A 17,129-nucleotide genomic window follows, 5' to 3' on the forward strand; every position below is an offset into this window, starting at 1 on the left:
TGCAGGGCCACACCCTGGAGAGTCAGGACCATTCCTGGCTCTACTCAGCATGTGCCCCTGGTCTTGGGCTATGTATGGCTCCAGATAAACCAACCAGGTGCCCAGATTCCAAGCAAAGTCAGGAAGGCTCGGGGCAAGTGCCAGCTCCCTTGTGTCACCTGTCAGGCTCCCAGAACCTCAGCAGTGCCTGCTTCCCCCACTCGTGCTCTCATGCTGCTGGGTCTGTGCGGAATTAGGCAGCAAGTGGTCCTGCCAATTAAGGGGTCCTGCCCTGCATGGGGCTGTTCTGGAAGAAGGAGCAAAGGCTTTCTGGGGCTGCGGTGCCCCTGAACATCAACCAGAGTCAGTTGGAGGTGGGACTGGGGAGTGACTACAGCACATCTATGCCACCAGTGCCCTGATTTGGCCACTGGCTGTGAGTTTTTGTTTTTGTTTTTGTTTTTTTTTTTTGTCTAGCTGATTTTATATCCCCTCTTTTTGCGATGGAGAAGTAATTTTGTGAGTCACTCTTCACTTCTTTTCTCTTGTCGATTTCTTCTTTCTGCGACCAGCTACTTTCAAAAGAGAACTAGAGATTTACAATAAAGGATAAATTTTCTCTGCACCCATTTTAAATTTCAATATCTATTTCAGAAGGCTTAATAGAAATGTTTGGTTATTTTTAATTGACGGTTGGTTTGCTAACTAGCGTGGACTAACCAACCAGTTGATGTACTGAAAAGAAAGGTTGATTTCTCTGGCATGACGATCCAGGGGTCTCAAACTCAATTTACCTGGGGGCCGAAGGAGGCAAAGTCGGGGTGATCCTTGAGTGCAAAGTCAGTAGTAAGCCTTGAACATTGGGGGGTGTGACCCAAACAACTAAAACAAAACTAAACAAAAAAAGATTCCTCTAGGGCAGGGCCACAAAATGTTGTACGGAGGGTCATTTGCGGCCTGCATTTGAGACCCCTGACACAGAAGAAACTAGGAAAGTTATTTTCCTAAAAATGATCAGAAAGCTGTGGCCAGGGCAGTGGCGCTATAGGTAAGGCGTCTGCCTTGCCAGCGCTAGTCTAGGATGGACCGTGGTTCGATCCCCCGGCGTCCCATGTGGTTCCCCAAGCCAGGAGTGACTTCTGAGCACATAGCCAGGAGTAACCCCTGAGCGTCACGGGTGTGGCCCAAAAACCAAAAAAAAAAAAAAAAAAAAAAAGATCAGAAAGCTTTTAAAATGTTTACTCCCCCACACATACTTTTTCTCTTTATCCTCTTCTTATTTTTGTTTGAGACTCTCCCCCCTCAAGATATTTGATTACAGTATAAGGCAGTTAATTTAAGCATCTGTTTATCACTGCCTGGCTAGACTGAATGTAAAATTTCAATTGAATTACCTCCCAAGAGAGCTCTGAGCTCTTAGGGTAAAACACATCATTTTCTCTCCTGTCCCCCGGGATAGTGAGCAGAAAGAATTCATCTAAATAGTTTACATGCGTCTGAAAGTGTTGTATCTACTGGACTTGGCTTTGTTGGTGGTGGAGCGGTGCCAGTGTAAATGGGGGACCCGGTTGGTGTGTTCACACAGCGGATGGTGGTGTGTAAGTTAGGACAGCGGGTGATTGTCTCTGATAGTTTGCTTACAGTTCAGGATCTTCAGAGTAACAAATGCCTTTTTCCCCCATTTGAAAATGTAATTTTAAAGCCATCATCCCCTCACTCTTTCATTTATTTTGAGCATTACCGTGCACGTGGTTTACTAGACCACAGCATCCACTTGGAGTAGACATTATAAATGCCTCTTTTTCTTCTTGACCCTGGAAGAAGATTGGGGGGGGGGGGGGATCCCCATATGCTTTAGTCTTCACGTGGAACTTTACTGGGATGTGAACTTGTCAGTCTAACTAAGTGATCAGGAAACAGATTTCAGGCTCGTTGAGACCGGGAGCTGTGTGGGTCCGTGTACCAGTGGGAGGGTCACCTGTGGCCTCTGCTTACCTTCTCTCCAGCACATGAAACCTCCTCTGTGCTCCAGAAAGAGGAACCAGGTCTCTGGGCTTGTGCCTCTCTCTGCCTCAAACCCATCCTGGTGGGTTCCGCCAGCTGCCTCCTTCCTCGTCCGGTCAGGCCCTGAGCTCCAAAACCCTGTGTCAGCATACCAGGAGGATCCTGTGGTAGAGCGCTGGTGGGAAACTGCCCTGTGTAACAATTAATCTATCAGTTATCCCAGTGGGGCCAGGCATCTCCCGCAGGTGGGCAGGAAAACTAAGCCCCTGAGAATAGGCAGTACGGGCTTGGTTCTGAGGTTCTGTATTAGCAAACAAGCAGCCACCAACCCCACACATTCCTAAGAGGAATCATTCAGAACATTCTAGTAGTGTGTATTAGTTTCAGGTATCCCACTAAGGAACATTTATCTGCATATCATTGGGCATTGTTTTTTTTTTTTAAGTTACTGTGTTTTAATATTTCCTTTTAGCATTCAGGCGGTATGTGGTTCAGATCTTGATTCAGAGTTTGCAAAGTTTGTTGTAAGTCAGGTAAAACTTTTTCATCTCTTAGTAAAAGTTATCACAAGCAACTCAACATTTTGGATGCCACATTCCTCACTAAAATTATTTTTTAAAGCTATACTTCATAAATGCTAGTGTGTATGTGCCATTATAATGTCTTTAGCTTATGGAAATTTTCCAGAATTTGAAGTAGTTTTTTTAACTGATACGGATCATTCCCAAAGTAAAACTTTTAAGTCATACATTTTAGGTTTGAAAGCTGCTCAGATCCGTTGAGTCTGGAAATCATTGAATATTGTCACCCATTATGAGCTAATTTTGAATAGAGCTTTGACACTCAGATTTTCCTCAACTTAGATGTAACAGGGAATACTGTAAAACTAGATCATCTTAAAAGAAAAAAAAAATAACCCAGTAGTATTCCAGGAATTCTGATGGAAATTTTACATAGAAATCTACCAGCAGATAAGGCTGAAGTAGCACCTACCACTGCCCAGTAAATCCTTACACACTGACTCTAGTAACAACAGAGAAAGATACAACAATCATTTCAAATTTACCCTTGTTGATCTAAGTTTTGATAATTCCATTTTTCTTGTGTTACTAATAATATGAAGTAGATTTGTAAATAATATGAAGTAAATGTGTGCCTACAAGGGGCCAGGTGACAGTGGTGGGTGGAATATTGGGGACACTGTTGAAAGGAGCCCCACACTGTTGCTTGAATATTTGATGCCTGAAATGACTATTTTATAAACAACTGGATAAGTCATGGCATTACAATAAAAAATAAAACATCCAATAGCTAAAAAAAAAAAAAAAGGAAGAAAATGACTGGAAGTAAGACTCACACACAGATGAAAAGGTTCTGGAGTGTTTGCAAGCCCAAGCACAGCCCGTGGCCCCAATGTCAGGTGTCTTTCTTGAGTGAAGCTAATTACCCGCGGGGTGTATGTTGGTCACTCTTTAAAATTCTTCTAAAAACAAAGAAATTAATTATCCATCCTGCAAACGCGCCCCGCTCTCCGGCGAGCACTCAATTACCGGCAGGGTGCTCGCTGGCTTGTTCCTGCTGGTTTGGACCAGCCAACCATGGCAAACTGCCTTTGAACCCAGCTCTCCTGGAGCCCCTCAGTGCCCTGTTGTACCCGCTGTATTCACTCAGTCGGCCTGGTCCCTGGTGCTGGAACTTTCAGTATCTTCTGATGCTACCCGCTCTATGCTTTTCTGTCCTTTTCCAGAGAATAAGAGCATCCCTCCAGCTCATGCTGCTCTTGAGTGGCCCCAGCTTCTCCTGGTCCCCCCATAGCCCTGTATTCTAGCCCCAACGGCTCCCACCTACTTTCTGGCCATGCTATAGTGTTAGCGGTGAGTGCAGGCCAGCATAGGGCCAGGCTGCTCCCTCGAAATGCAGTTCAGGTCCTGCCCCACCCCAGGGTGCGACATTAGTGCACAAATGCAGCCATGTGCCTGGTCCCCAATTGGGGTTGGTCATTTAGTCAAGGTGGTAGTCCTGGGCCTTGCCCATAAGGAGTGGGCCTGGGCAGGGCCATGGGGCATCTCTGAAGATCCTCCCCTCTGTGCAGTCTATCTTTCCAAGGTCCCATTCGGAAAAGGGGGTTTTTGTGGGGTTCTGCTGCACTCATGCCTCCTGCACCTGGACCTTGTGTCCTTCCGGACAGCTCCTTTGAGTAGGAAAACAGGTTTTGGGTTTCTTGTATTTCATGTATTTGCTGCTGTTGTTTTCTCTTGCGGCTCACATCATCCCTGATGAGGCCTGAGACTAATCAAGCTGTCCTGGGACTTGAATCCATAAACTTGGAGAGATATATATCTGGGCTGGAGAGATCAGACAATGGGAAGGGCATTTGCCTTGCACTCAGCTGATCTGGGTTTGATCTCTGGCACCCCATGTGGTCCTCTGAGTCCCGCCAGAAGTGATCCCTGAGCACAGAGCCAGTAGTAAGACTGAGCACCTCTAGGTGTGACCCCATACTAAAAGAAATCAATAATATGTATTTATAAATTAAATTTCTGTTTCCTTCCCCTTTCCCTTGCTTTTTCCTTCTGTCGTTGATGGTGTCACTGTTGACATGGTGGTGCTGTGGTGAGCATTATCAAACACTCCCCTGGCTTTGGCTCCCCGGAGTCACACATTCACACATCAGGTGTGGTGTTTGCTGAGGGTCGCACATCTGACAGTGCTCACACTTCCTCAACTTGGGGCTCATCACAGGGTTCACATCTTTGTTGGGGCCTCACACATGACATGTGGCAGAAGTCACTGCTGTGAGCAAGCGGCTCTGCAGGGGATAGGCCCCCTGTTGTGTTTGCAGGGCCTGAGTCCTTCCTTTGACCCCCCATTTAGCATATCTGCCCAAAGCCCCAAGGTTGGAGGTCAGAGTCAGAATTAACACGGGGCAGCCTGGGCTCCATCTTCAGTGCCAGGAGGGCCCCTGACCACCATTGGCTGTGCCCCATATCTAGGAATAAATGCATAAAATTTACTTCAGTAAGTAAAGGGAAGGCCCTTATTCTACTAGAAGTTTCTCTAGGTGTCATTTCTTTTTTCTTTTTTTTTTTTTTTGTGGTTTTTGGGTCACACCCGGCAGTACTCAGGGGTTATTTCTGGCTCCAGGCTCAGAAATTGCTCCTGGCAGGCACGGGGGACCATATGGGATGCCGGGATTTGAACCGATGACCTCCTGCATGAAAGGCAAACGCCTTACCTCCATGCTATCTCTCCGGCCCCTAGGTGTCATTTCTTAAGTTTTGACTAAGAACGAGGCCCAGGATGCTGGTGACATTCAACTCCTCATCTTAGTACAAAACTGCCTTTCTTCACTCATTCCTTGTTTTCTTTTTGTGTCACACTCAGTGATGTGCAGGGGTTACTCCTGGCTCTGTACTCAGGAATCACTCCTTTCAGTGCTCTGGGGACCACATGGGATGCAGGGAATTGAATCCAGGTCAGTTGTATGCAAGGCAAACACCCTTCCTGCTTTGGTAGGGCTCAAGTCCCACCTTTGCTTTTATTTTTTTTAACCTGTTACCTTCAGTACAGGATGGCGATGTCCTTGCTGATGTGTTTTTATGTAGCGTGATGATGCGCATAGCTTTGTATGTGCTGATGGATTCTGTGAGTTTAGAATAGAAGTTTATAAAGCTGTCGAAGGGGTTGCTTCAAGATTAAAAATATGTGTTCATTGTGTTGATATGATCAGGACATATTTCTTTAGAAAAATCAAAATGCTAACAGGCCTAGGGAAAGGCTTCGGATTCAAAACTGCAAATAACCGGGATTCTGCAGAGCTGGTGAATGAAGTCCAGCCTCGTCACATCTGGGACAAGTCGTCACCATCTCTGAAGACAGTAGACTAGAGTGAGGACATGGTTGGCCGAGTGGTTGGTGCCCAGAAACGAGCATTTCCTTGTGAGTTTCTCGTAATGTTCGAGAACATTCTGCAGTGTCTTAGGCAGGGATCATCTGGCATTTGGGACAGTGCTAGGAGCTGAGTTTCTCAGTTCCCCAGAGTGATTCCCCAGAGGAGCAATGAGCCTATTGGGGTCTGAGCTTGTGAGATTTTCCCATGTAGATGGGCATCAGCTGCTCGTTCACTAGTCGGGACCCCTACATTCATAGGTGAACAGGGACAGAATTCCCCAGAGGAGATGATCTCAACAAGAGTGGGAGCGGGGCCAGGTGGGACGCTGAGTCCCAGAACCAAGGTGCAGCGAGGCAGCATCAGAGTATGGGGGGACTGTGGGTCTGTTTCTCCCGGGAGCTGCCTCCTGCTTTCATCTGGAGACAGGCTCCCCAGCCCCAGAGGGACAGTACCCTAACATTGTCAGAGGCCATTATGGTGTTTTCTCTGGAGAAACACCTCTTGCCTTCCTTCTCCCTCAGTGGCTCATGGTCTGCACCACAAAGACTGATGGACATGTAGGGGTATGTGTGTGCACAAGCACATGTATCTCAGGCATGTTTTACATGAACATGTGTGTTGTGGTCACATGTGTGCATGTGGACATGCATTCTCGGACATGTGTGGACAGCTGTGTGCTCATATGAGCACATGTGTTTCAGCAGGGCCTTCTGCCACATGGCTTCTGGGCTGAACTCTGTGATCCCCATCTTTGTTTATCATGTTGAGCTTTTCACGCTGTTCATTTTGTTCCCAGATATAAATGATAAAATGTATTTCTGGCCGTCTTATCCCAAATAAAGTCATATTGATTTTTGTGTAGCATGTAATGAAATAGGAAATAATCTCACTGCGCCTCTTCTGTATTCTTCCCAGACACGATTACTGAAGAACACGTCTGCATGGGTACAATGTAAACGCCTTGTTTGCGTGCTAGAAACTGACACTTTTAAGGTCAGAATGGAGATAAAACCCATAGTTAATTGTTTTCCTTCTTTAACATAATATGGCTAGACTGGAAATGCTCTTTGATTTACAGGTCAAACCTTGTAAAAATAAAACTTATCTTCTTTCCACATATTTTAAGGAAACAAGTAAGGGTAATGATTTTTGTTAGCTGTGATTTAGACAGTAGCTCCCAAGCTGTTGTTCATTCCCATCCAGTTAAGACATGACCTGCCCCGTGAACCCCACGGGAAGGGGGACATTGTGCTGAGCTGGGCCAGGGTTGGGCCGGCCTGTCTGGGGGATATTAGCGGCGCTGGGGGAGGGAAGCTGGCGTCCGCCGAGGCCCAGGAGCACTCGCTCTGATCCGAAACGGCCTCAGCCCTTCTACATTGCTGAATTCCTCCTTGGTTTGGTTAGTAACACACACTATTTCTTTTGGTAATCTAATTAGTAAAAGACATAATTAACTTTCCTTTGATGTAGAAAGTAGTTTTCGTTGGTAAGTTTTTCTCTTCTTTCCACTCTATTTAGTTCCCGAAATATGTGGTATAGTATTCAAGCCACTGGGCAGAGGTTCCTGCCTCACTGGTTTTAAAAGTTGAGCTTCTGGGCCAGGAGATAGCCCGGAGCACATGCGATGCAGCACGCAGCCCCCCAGTGGGCCCCCAGCACACCTGGTCTGGCCTGACTCCTGCTTAGGATTCTAGGACTTTCCAAAATGAAGGGCCATGGTCCTCCCCATGAAAGCCCCCTGTTGACACACGCCTGCCACTTCAACTCACAGACACACACACACACACACACACACACACACACACACACACACAAACACACACTGAAACCAGTGTAGTGAGGCAGACTAGCATTTAAAAATGTGCTACAAACACTGTCTTGGTTGGGGTATGGAGAGGTTCCATGGTACTTTGTCATGTCATCTCTATTAATACACTTTTACATTATACATGGTTGTGCAACAAGGTAAAAACATTTTTGTTCTAAGTTACTGTCAAAAACTCAAACACTGGAGTCAGAGAGATAGCACAACGGTAGGGCGTTTGCCTTGCAAGCAGCTGACCCAGGATAGGCGGCAGTTCGAATCCCTGCATCCCATATGGTCTCCTGAGCCTGCCAGGAGCAATTTCTGAGTGCAGAGCCTGAAATAACCCCTGAGCACCAGGTGTGACCGAAAAACTAAAAAAAAAAAACTCAAATACTATTAGTATTAACACTATTTCAGGTAAAACTTAGATAAAATTTTTTTTAACAAGTTCATCTTGTTTAACTCTTGATCTGGGCTTGAGCAAGAGTACCACAGGTAGGACGCTTGCCTCGCATACAGCCAACATGGTTTGGTCCCCAGTTCCCCATCTGGTCCCCTGAGCACCAGGAATAATTCCTGAATACAGAGCCAGGAGTTAACCCTGTGCATTGCTGGGCATGTCCCTGCAAACAAAGGGGAAAAGTCTGGCTCTTTTCTCTCTGTGGTTAGTGTCATAGTCATTAATGGGATGTCTTTGAGGAGTTCAGAGGATGGGTTTCTCTGCCTATTACGTGTGCCGCATTTGATTTGATTCTGGGATCAAATCTGGGTTAGCCACATGCAAGGTGAAAAAACTCACTTTTCTCTCTCTCTGGCCCCAGAGAGTGGTATTTAGAAGGGGAGGATACAGAACCAAAGTGATAGTACAGTGAGCACGTATTGGCCTTGCACATGACCAACCCTGTCAGGAATCATTCTTTTTTTATTTTTATTACTTCATTATATATTTAAGCACCATAATTATAGACATGACTGGAGTTGGGTTTTGGTCACAAAAAGAACACCCCCTTCACCAGTGCAACATTCCCACCACCAATGCCCATCTTTCTCCACCCATACCCCCTTCCTGTCTTTGAGACAGGCATTCTAATTTTCTCACTCATTAACATTGTTATGGTAGTTGTTGGTATATTATTTCTCTAACTGCACTCACCCCTTTTTGAGGTGAGCTTCATATCATGAGCCAGTCCTTCTGGCCCTCATCCCTGGGCATTACAATAATGTCTTTTTTTTTTTTCTTAAAACCTATAGATAAGTGAGACTATTCTGTGTGTCTCTCTCTCCCTCTGACTTATTTCTCTCAGCATAATAGTTTCCATCTGCATCCATGTATAGGAAAATTTCATAACTTCATCTCCTGACTGTTGCATAATGTTTCATTGTGTATATGTACCAGTTTCTTTAGCCATTCATCTGTTGAAGGGCATCTTGGTTGTTTTCAGAATCTGGCTGTTATAAATAGTGCTGCGATGAATACAGGTGTGAGGAAGGATTTTTGTATTGCATTTTTCTGTTCCTAGGGTATATCCTTAGGAGTGGTATGGCTGGATCATATGGGAGCTCAATTTCCAGGTTTTTTTTTTTTTTTTGAGGAATCTCCATATAGTTTTCCATAAGGGCTGAACTAGATGGCAGTGAATGAGAGTCTTTCTCCCCACATCCCGGACAACACTTATTGTTCTTGTTCTTTGTGATGTGTGCCAGTCTCTGTGGTGTGAGATGGTACCTCATTGTTATTTTGATTTGCATCTCCCTGATAATTAGTGATGTGGAACGGTTTTTCATGTTCCTTTTGGCCATTTGTATTTTTCTTTGTCAAATTGTCTGTCCATTTCTTCTCCCCATTTTTTGATGGGATTAGATGTTTTCTTCTTGTAAAGTTCTGTCAGTGCCTTGTATATTTGGATATTAGCCCCTTGTCTTATGGGTATTGGGTGAATAGTTTCCCCCATTCTGTGGCTGGCTTTTGTATCCTACGCACTTTTCAGCTTAATATAGTTCCGTATGTTTATCTCTGTTTTCACTTGTATGTAGAGTGCTGTAGGAATAATTCTTGAGTGTAGAGCCAGGAGTGACCCCTGTGTGCTGCTAAGTGTAGTCCCACAATCAGAAAAGCAAAGAATACAAACTACGAATCTGTTTCTGAAATCTACTTTGAAATTATTTTCTCTTTAGTGTGTGTGTGGGAGGGGAGGAAGGAAAGGGAGGAGGAGGAGGGAGGGAGGAAGGGAGAGAGAGAGAGAGAGAGAGAGAGAGAGAGAGAGAGAGAGAGAGAGAGAGAGAGAGAGAGAGAGAGAGAGAGAGAGAGACTAACTAGTTTAGGCATGTTTGTCAATTTTCTTTTATTTTCTTTCTACTTATTGCTTTGGATAAACAGGCTGGACTGCTGCCAAAGATTCAGGTGGCTGAATACTAATTTTTGCTGAAATTAGATAAAACTGCTGTCCCCTGCCAATTTTCTGTCTGAATTATGCAGAAATTTGACTCTTGTAAGACATAAATTTGGTAAAAAATAGAGTCCTAATTTTTCTAGCTAGGCAGGAAGACCTTCAATAGACTAATTATTCTTGTTGTGGCTTTTACTCCTTCCATAGGAAAAGAAATCAAAGAGAAATGAAGTGCAGTGGGAAGTTCCTTGTCCCTTTTTTCTGGTGGCCCCAGTGTTGAAGTGAGGACCTGAGGGGCCCATGTGTTTATTCCTAGGCAGGAGTCCTCAAAAACAATTAGTGTGTCTTTCCTATGGCCCCTCATTATTGAATCCTTCCTTGAATGATGGTCAGTAATGGAAAACAAAGGGTTATCTCCCAGCTAATCCGCAACTAATGGAATTGGTGTATCTCTGATTTTTCCCTTAGCCTTCCAGGGGTGAGCAGAATGAGACAAAAGTGATTATGGGAACTGGAGGGAGCCTCAGAAGGCAAAGGAGACCTTATCGGAGCAATTAATCCAGAAACTCATAGTGCTCAGCCCAGAGGAGCTTTCATGCCCCCAGGTCCCTGAGATTCTTGGTCCAGGGTCCTGTCAAGGTTGTGCTGGGACACAGATCGAGTTAGCCCGTCCCGTGGCCCCAGCTCTGTGGGAGATGGCATTGGGGGGTGTTCTGTCCATTCAACCCCACGCATCTCTCTGCCAGCATCTGTGGGGGCCTGGAATCTCTATGTTCCTCTGAGAACCGACTCTGCTGCCCCTAGTTGGCTGACTTGTCACAGACACACCTCTCCTGCCCTTGATCCTTGTCCTGTCCTATGGACTCTGTTATGGTTGGTCTGACTTTCCCTGTCACCACACACTGCTATGGTTGGTCTGACTTTGTCCTCACAGATGTCATAGAGCTGCTCCCTCAGGATGGTCTGCACTCCATCAGGTTCCTCTCTATATCCTACATCTCTGTCTTCTCCAGCCTGATTTGCCAAGTTCTGGGGGTGGGGAGCACAAGAAAGATACATGTTCCCTGAGTCTGGGAGCTCCACTGCTGATGAACACTGCCTGGTGTGACCCAGTGACCATCCCCTGAAGTGAGGGAGGAATGAATAAAGGGAGGGAGTAAAGTGGAGAGGTGCTACACCGTGTGCAGTTTCTCACATGAGCCCACATTTATTATACCGGGTGTGTGTGTGTGTGTGCCCGCCCGTATTTTTGTGTGTGTGTGTAAAGCCCTATAGGCTGACTGGGGACTGTCGTGGTGATGGCGTGTGTGTGTGTGTGTGTGTGTGTGTGTGTGTGTGTGTGTGGAAGGGTAGCTGACTGGGGACTGTCGTGGTGATGGCATTGGTGTGCAGCCTCGCTCTGGCACGCCCCTTTCCTCACTGGAGGCCCTTCGTACAGCAGAGACACGCTTTGTCCAGAGCATCTCCTGGACGGACGTGTGGGTTTGGCACTGCCGAATTACCTGAGCACGGCTGCTTCTGTGACTGTGGTCGCACTGAACCAGAAGGTGATTAACGATAGCAATTTATCAGATCCGGGGGAGAGAAAGCGCACAATGTTGCCATTATCATAAATCATATCATAAATAGCCAAGAAGCGAAGGCCCTCTGGCGGGGGTGCCCAGAATGTAGCCATAAAAACCCCCCAAGTCGTACTGTTATCTTGGTCTTTCTGCAGTTCTGTGATACACCAGTATTAACATATAGATTAGGTCATTTATAATACCAGGTGTCATTTCAGGTTGGTTGCTTCTAGAGCATTCTAGAATAGTTTGTGCAGACTCTTGGTGAAATGGTGCCTGTGTGTGTGGACAGGAGTCCCTCACATGTTGCCTTTACTCAGGTCACTTAACGTGCTCTTGGTTGGTTTCTTGGACAAACTTAGGTCATTAGCATGACCCTCTTGTCTTGCTTTTGCAAGTAATTTCATTTAGGAAAAAAATCAGTTTTACTAAAAAAAATACATGCATGTTGGTGGTATAATGTGATATAAGGTAGCCTGTCCCATTGTAGCCCGAACAGTTTTTTTTTTTTTTTAGGGAGTAGGGGTTATGGGCCACACCCAGCAACACTTAGGGGCTACTCTTGGCTCTGCCCTCAGAAATAGCTCCTGGCGGGCTCAGGAGACCCTACAATGATGGCTAACCTTTTTAAGACCGAGTGCCCAAACTGCCATACAAAACCAAATAATTTCCTCAAAAGTGCCAGCATGTCAATTAAACCTTAATAACAAGATTTTAGTATCTAAAAGCTATGCAGCACGCACCGTATATCTTAATTGCAGACCTTCCTGCTTACCAGCTACAAGGCCTTCTCGTGCTACCACTGGCACACGTGCCATAGGTTCGCCATCGCGCCCCTACAAGATGCTGGAGATCAAACCTGGGTCAGCCATGTGTTAGGCCAACAACTTCCTCACCGTGCTATGGTACTGGTCCTGGGACAGTTTCTTAAATGCTTCATAAAGGTACACAGATCGGAATGATGCTGAAGATCCATCCTGGGCACCGTGTCCCCTCACATCCTAGGCGCCTGCCCTGCCCACATGCGCTGGCCTAGGCATTTTCCTGGTCAGGGCGTTGGGGTACTAAGTTCCAGTTCCAGAATGTTTTGAGCTTTGTTCCTGGGTCCTGCCACATCACCAATGGAGTGGTCCCTAAGACAGAACTCTGTTCCTCGGCGACATTCTGAAAGTGCTCAGTAGCTGGGTAGGCGAGTGAGCACAGCGGAAGGAGCCCTAACAAACTGCTCATAAGGCCCAAGAGGTGGTACTGGGGTTAAGACAAGTGCTTTGCCAGCAGCCAGTGCTGACTTGATGCTCTGTACTGCTTGGGGCTCCTGGTTCCTGCCCAGAGTGACTCCAAACCCCAAACCTTCTTCCCTCCTCATAAGATAACTGGTCATAACCCATGTTTCAAATTATTGGTAACTTTTTGCTTTTCTAACAAATAGACATTTTAAATTATTTATTCCTACTTGATCATGAAAAAGACTCTCATGGGGACTAGAGCAGTAATAGTGGGGAGGGTATTGGCCTTGAGTAACCCCTGAGCACCTCTGGGTGTAGCCCAAAAACCAAAAATAAAAACAAACAAAAAAAAAAAGATTTATCGGGCCCGGAAAGATAGCACAGTGGCGTTTGCCTTGCAAACAGCCGATCCAGGACCAAAGGTGGTTGGTTCGAATCCCGGTGTCCCATATGGTCCCCCGTGCCTGCCAGGAGCTATTTCTGAGCAGACAGCCAGGAGTAACCTCTGAGCACCGCTGGGTGTGGCCCAAAAACCAAAAAAAAAAAAAAAACCAAAGATTTATCACAGAGGCAGTATGGGTCATGGTTAGAAAATTGAACACTTGGGCTGGAGAGATAGCATGGAGGTAAAGCGTTTGCCTTTCATGCAAGAGGTCATCGGTTCGAATCCCAGCGTCCCATATGGTCCCCTGTGCCTGCCAGGAGCAATTTCTGAGCATGGAGCCAGGAGTAACCCCTGAGCACTGCCGGGTGTGACCCAAAAACCACAAAAAAAAAAAAAAAAAAAAAAAAAAGAAAATTGAACACTTGCATTATTATTGGAAGAAATTAATTTCAAATGTGTTTATTTTTAAAATTCCAATAAATTTCATTTTAATTGTATTTGATTTGACGAAATGCATGCGGATAACATTTTGATGTCTTTATATTCATGTTTAGAAGCACAAGCATATTTTCTGCTTAGTTTGCGATCATGCCACTGAATTTCCAAGTTGTCTGCATCTGTGTATCCAATGAGATAAAAAGCTTTCATGCCATATGCAAACAATTTCCTTTTTCTCCCCCTAATGTCCATGAGCTTTTTAGATTATAGTGTTTCTTTAAAGGCATTTACTATTCTAGTTAAAAAGATATTTTGTTCTAAGTCAATATTTATAGTAGCTTAGAATCAGCCTCCGAAAAATCCTTTTGGTGTGTTCAGTATTACAGCCTTATTCTGTTTCTCTTCCATGAAGTTTGGTGAAGGTGCAGGTTTTTCTCATTACTTCTCAAGGCTGGGTGGAGCATGGCTCATTTACTTGTATGGTGGTGAAGGAAAATGGGGGTGGGAGTTGAAGTGTGCCCCCTGCATTTAAGAGGCTTGGAGAAAAATGGGCTCTGTCGGAAATAGTGTGCAGGCAGGGACTGAGCCGTGTGTGACATTTACACCCTGAGGAACATGAAAGTTTGCTTTTTGTTTGAGAGTCACACCTAGTAGTGCTAGGGATCTCTCCTGGTGGGCTTAAGGGACTGTCCAGGGTGCTGGGGATGAAGCCCAGGGCAGCCTCATGCAGTACAAGCACCCAGCACCCGCAGTACCATGCCCACCTCCAGAGTATTCGTGTCTGCCTGCCACTATCTGGCACACTTTTGGCTCCTGAACCCCTGTTGGCTGTGGATCTGTGGGCAGGGCAGGAGGGTTACGGGTACCGTAGCTGCACTTTTGTAGTCTGTCCTTGAGCAGAGTTAATGCTTTGGGCCACACCAATCGGTGCTTAGGGGTTGCTTCTGGCTCTGCGCTCAGAAATCACTCTTGGCAGGCCACGGAACCGTACGGGGATGTTGGGGATTGAATCCTGATCGGTCACATGCAAGGCAGTGGCCTCTGCTGTGCTGTCACTCATTCCTGCCCTCCTAATGCGTCCTTTTTTGTTTCTTCAGAGGAAGAAGAGGAGCAGGTGCCCACAGATGGAGGGACGTCGGCAGAACCTATGCAGGTACCCTTGGAAGAAGATGAGGACCTGGAAGAGGAGGAGACCATCAACGATGAGAACTTCTTGGGCAAGAGGCCCCTGGACAGCCCCGAAGCGGAGGAAATGCCCAGCACAAAGCGGCCGCGCCTCCTGAGTACCAAGGGGGATGTGGCTGATGCGGCAGTGGTGGAGGTGCGGGAGCCCCTCAGCTCTATCAACGCTCAGAAGATCCCCCCAATGCTGTCGCCAGTGCACGTGTCAGACAGTGGCGACCTTGCCCCACCATCGCCTGAGCCGCCCATGTTGGCACCAGTGCCCAAGTCACAGCTGCCGACTGCAAAGCCACTGGACGCCAAGGCCTTCCCCCCGAAAGCCAAGACCAAGACCAGTTCACCAGGACAGAAGACCAAGTCTCCGAAGGCTGTCCCATCTCCAGCCATGGCCGGGAGCCCAATCCGGTCGCCCAAGACTGTGCCCAAAGAGAAGAAGTCCCCTGGACGGTCCAGGAGCCCCAAGAGCCCCAAGGTCGTGTCCCACACGCCCCCGACCCCTGTCCGGCCTGATACGCCCAACAGGACACCCATCCCTCCCGTCATCGAGAAGCCCAAGGAGACCAGCCTGCCCAGCCTGCCACTCAGGCCCATGCCTGTGCTGCCTGAGGCTGGCAGAGGCAATGGCGAGAACCCGCCCCGCAAGGTCCCGGGGCCCGACAGGACCATCGACGCCTCCATTGATGCTGTCATTGCCCGTGCCTGTGCTGAGCGTGAGCCCGACCCCTTCGAGTTCTCCTCCGGGTCTGAATCCGAAGGGGACATGTTCACCAGCCCCAAGAGGATCTCGGCCTCGGAAGGGGCCACCCCCAAGGGCCCTGCGCCGGCCAACAGCTTTGTCAGGTCTGCACCCACCCCACTGCCGCCGTCAGGCGGTACCTCCAGCTCCGACAACTCCTGGACCATGGACGCCTCCATAGATGAGGTGGTCCGCAAGGCCAAGCTGGGCACACCACCCACACTGCCCGCTAGCTTTCCCTACTTGTCTTCACCCTCTGGCTCGCCCCCAACGCCTGAACCACCCCCCAAGGCATATGAGGAGAAGGCCAAGCCACCGCCACCACCACCACCACCGCTGCCCATGGATGTGAAGAAGAGGCTGAAGAAGGAGCTGAGGACGAAGCTGAAGAAGAAAGAGAAGCAGCGCGAGAAGGAGAGGGAGAGAGACAGGAGCAAGGACAAGGGCAAAGAGCGCGAGCGGCCCAAGGAGCGTGAGCGGGAGAAGGAAGCAGCCAGGGAAGGCCGGTACCCCTGGAAGGACCTGCTCAAGGAAGAGGGCACCGACCCCTACCGGCTCAAGCTCAAGGAGTTCCCAGAAGCAGATGCCAGAGCCAGGCTCAAAGATGGACTCCTGCGGCGGGAGCGCGAGAAGCACAAGGACAAGAAGAAGGACCGGGAGCGGGCCAGGAAGGACCGGGACCGGCGGGACAGGGAGAAGGGGCGTGAGCGTGGCCGTGAGGAGAAGCTGCGGCTGGCGGCCACCCCGCTTGTGAACCCCAAGGACGTGGCCCTGGCCCTGGGCGGGCCCCCCACCACTGGCAGGGCCCCTGCCCTGTTCCCCTCTCTCTCGCCCTTGCTCCCCGAAAAACTGTTTGAAGAAAAGGAGAAACCTAAGGAGAAGGAGAGGAAAAAGGACAAGAAGGAGAAGAAGAAAAAGAAAGAAAAGGAGAAGGAGAAGGAGAAGAAAGAGAAGGAGCGAGAGAAGGAGAAGAGAGAGCGGGAGAAGCGTGAGCGGGAGAAGGAAAAGCACCGGCATGAGAAGGTCAGAGAGAGAGAGAGAGAGAGAGTGTGTGTGTGTGTGTGTGCATGAGAGTGCATGAGAGTGCATGTGTGTAAGTGATTGTGAGTGTGAGCTGCTCTCACTGCCAGGATGGGAACCGAGTATACCTGACACTGGCACCCTCATAGGGCATGTCTGCAACAAGGTCACACAGTCTCCTCCTGGTATAGTCCCTTAACTATATAGGCCCCTGGTGCAGTGGGAAAATGGCCACAATTCCAGCCATTGAGGCTTCCCATGGGTACCCCAGCTCAGCCCATCAGGAACCCCACGTGATGCTACTATAGATAGTACCCAGTTCCTGAGTACACAGAGTAGACCAGGTGCCATGGTGCACGTATACACATGTACATACAGCAGGTTTCTGAGGTCATGCCACCCCTGGGGCCTCCCTCCCTCACCGTTTGCTTGTCCTACTGAGTCATATTAGCCAGGTTTAGGGTTCTGGTCAACTGGTCATCTGCATTCTCTCTCTCTCTTTCTTTCTCTC

At 47.7% G+C, this 17,129-nt stretch overlaps 1 protein-coding gene across 1 annotated transcript in view; it reads left to right on the forward strand.

The window, feature by feature from the left end:
- The window catches only part of TAF3 (TATA-box binding protein associated factor 3), a 61,486-nt gene that overhangs the window by 29,883 nt on the left and 14,474 nt on the right, over window positions 1-17,129 (forward strand). The window contains exon 3 of the mRNA XM_049776301.1: window positions 14,778-16,621. Coding sequence (XP_049632258.1) covers window positions 14,778-16,621 — 1,844 coding nt within the window. The remainder of the gene's footprint in view (window positions 1-14,777; window positions 16,622-17,129) is intronic.

This window comes from Suncus etruscus, chromosome 7, assembly GCF_024139225.1.
Source record: "Suncus etruscus isolate mSunEtr1 chromosome 7, mSunEtr1.pri.cur, whole genome shotgun sequence".
Lineage (NCBI taxonomy): Eukaryota > Metazoa > Chordata > Mammalia > Eulipotyphla > Soricidae > Suncus > Suncus etruscus.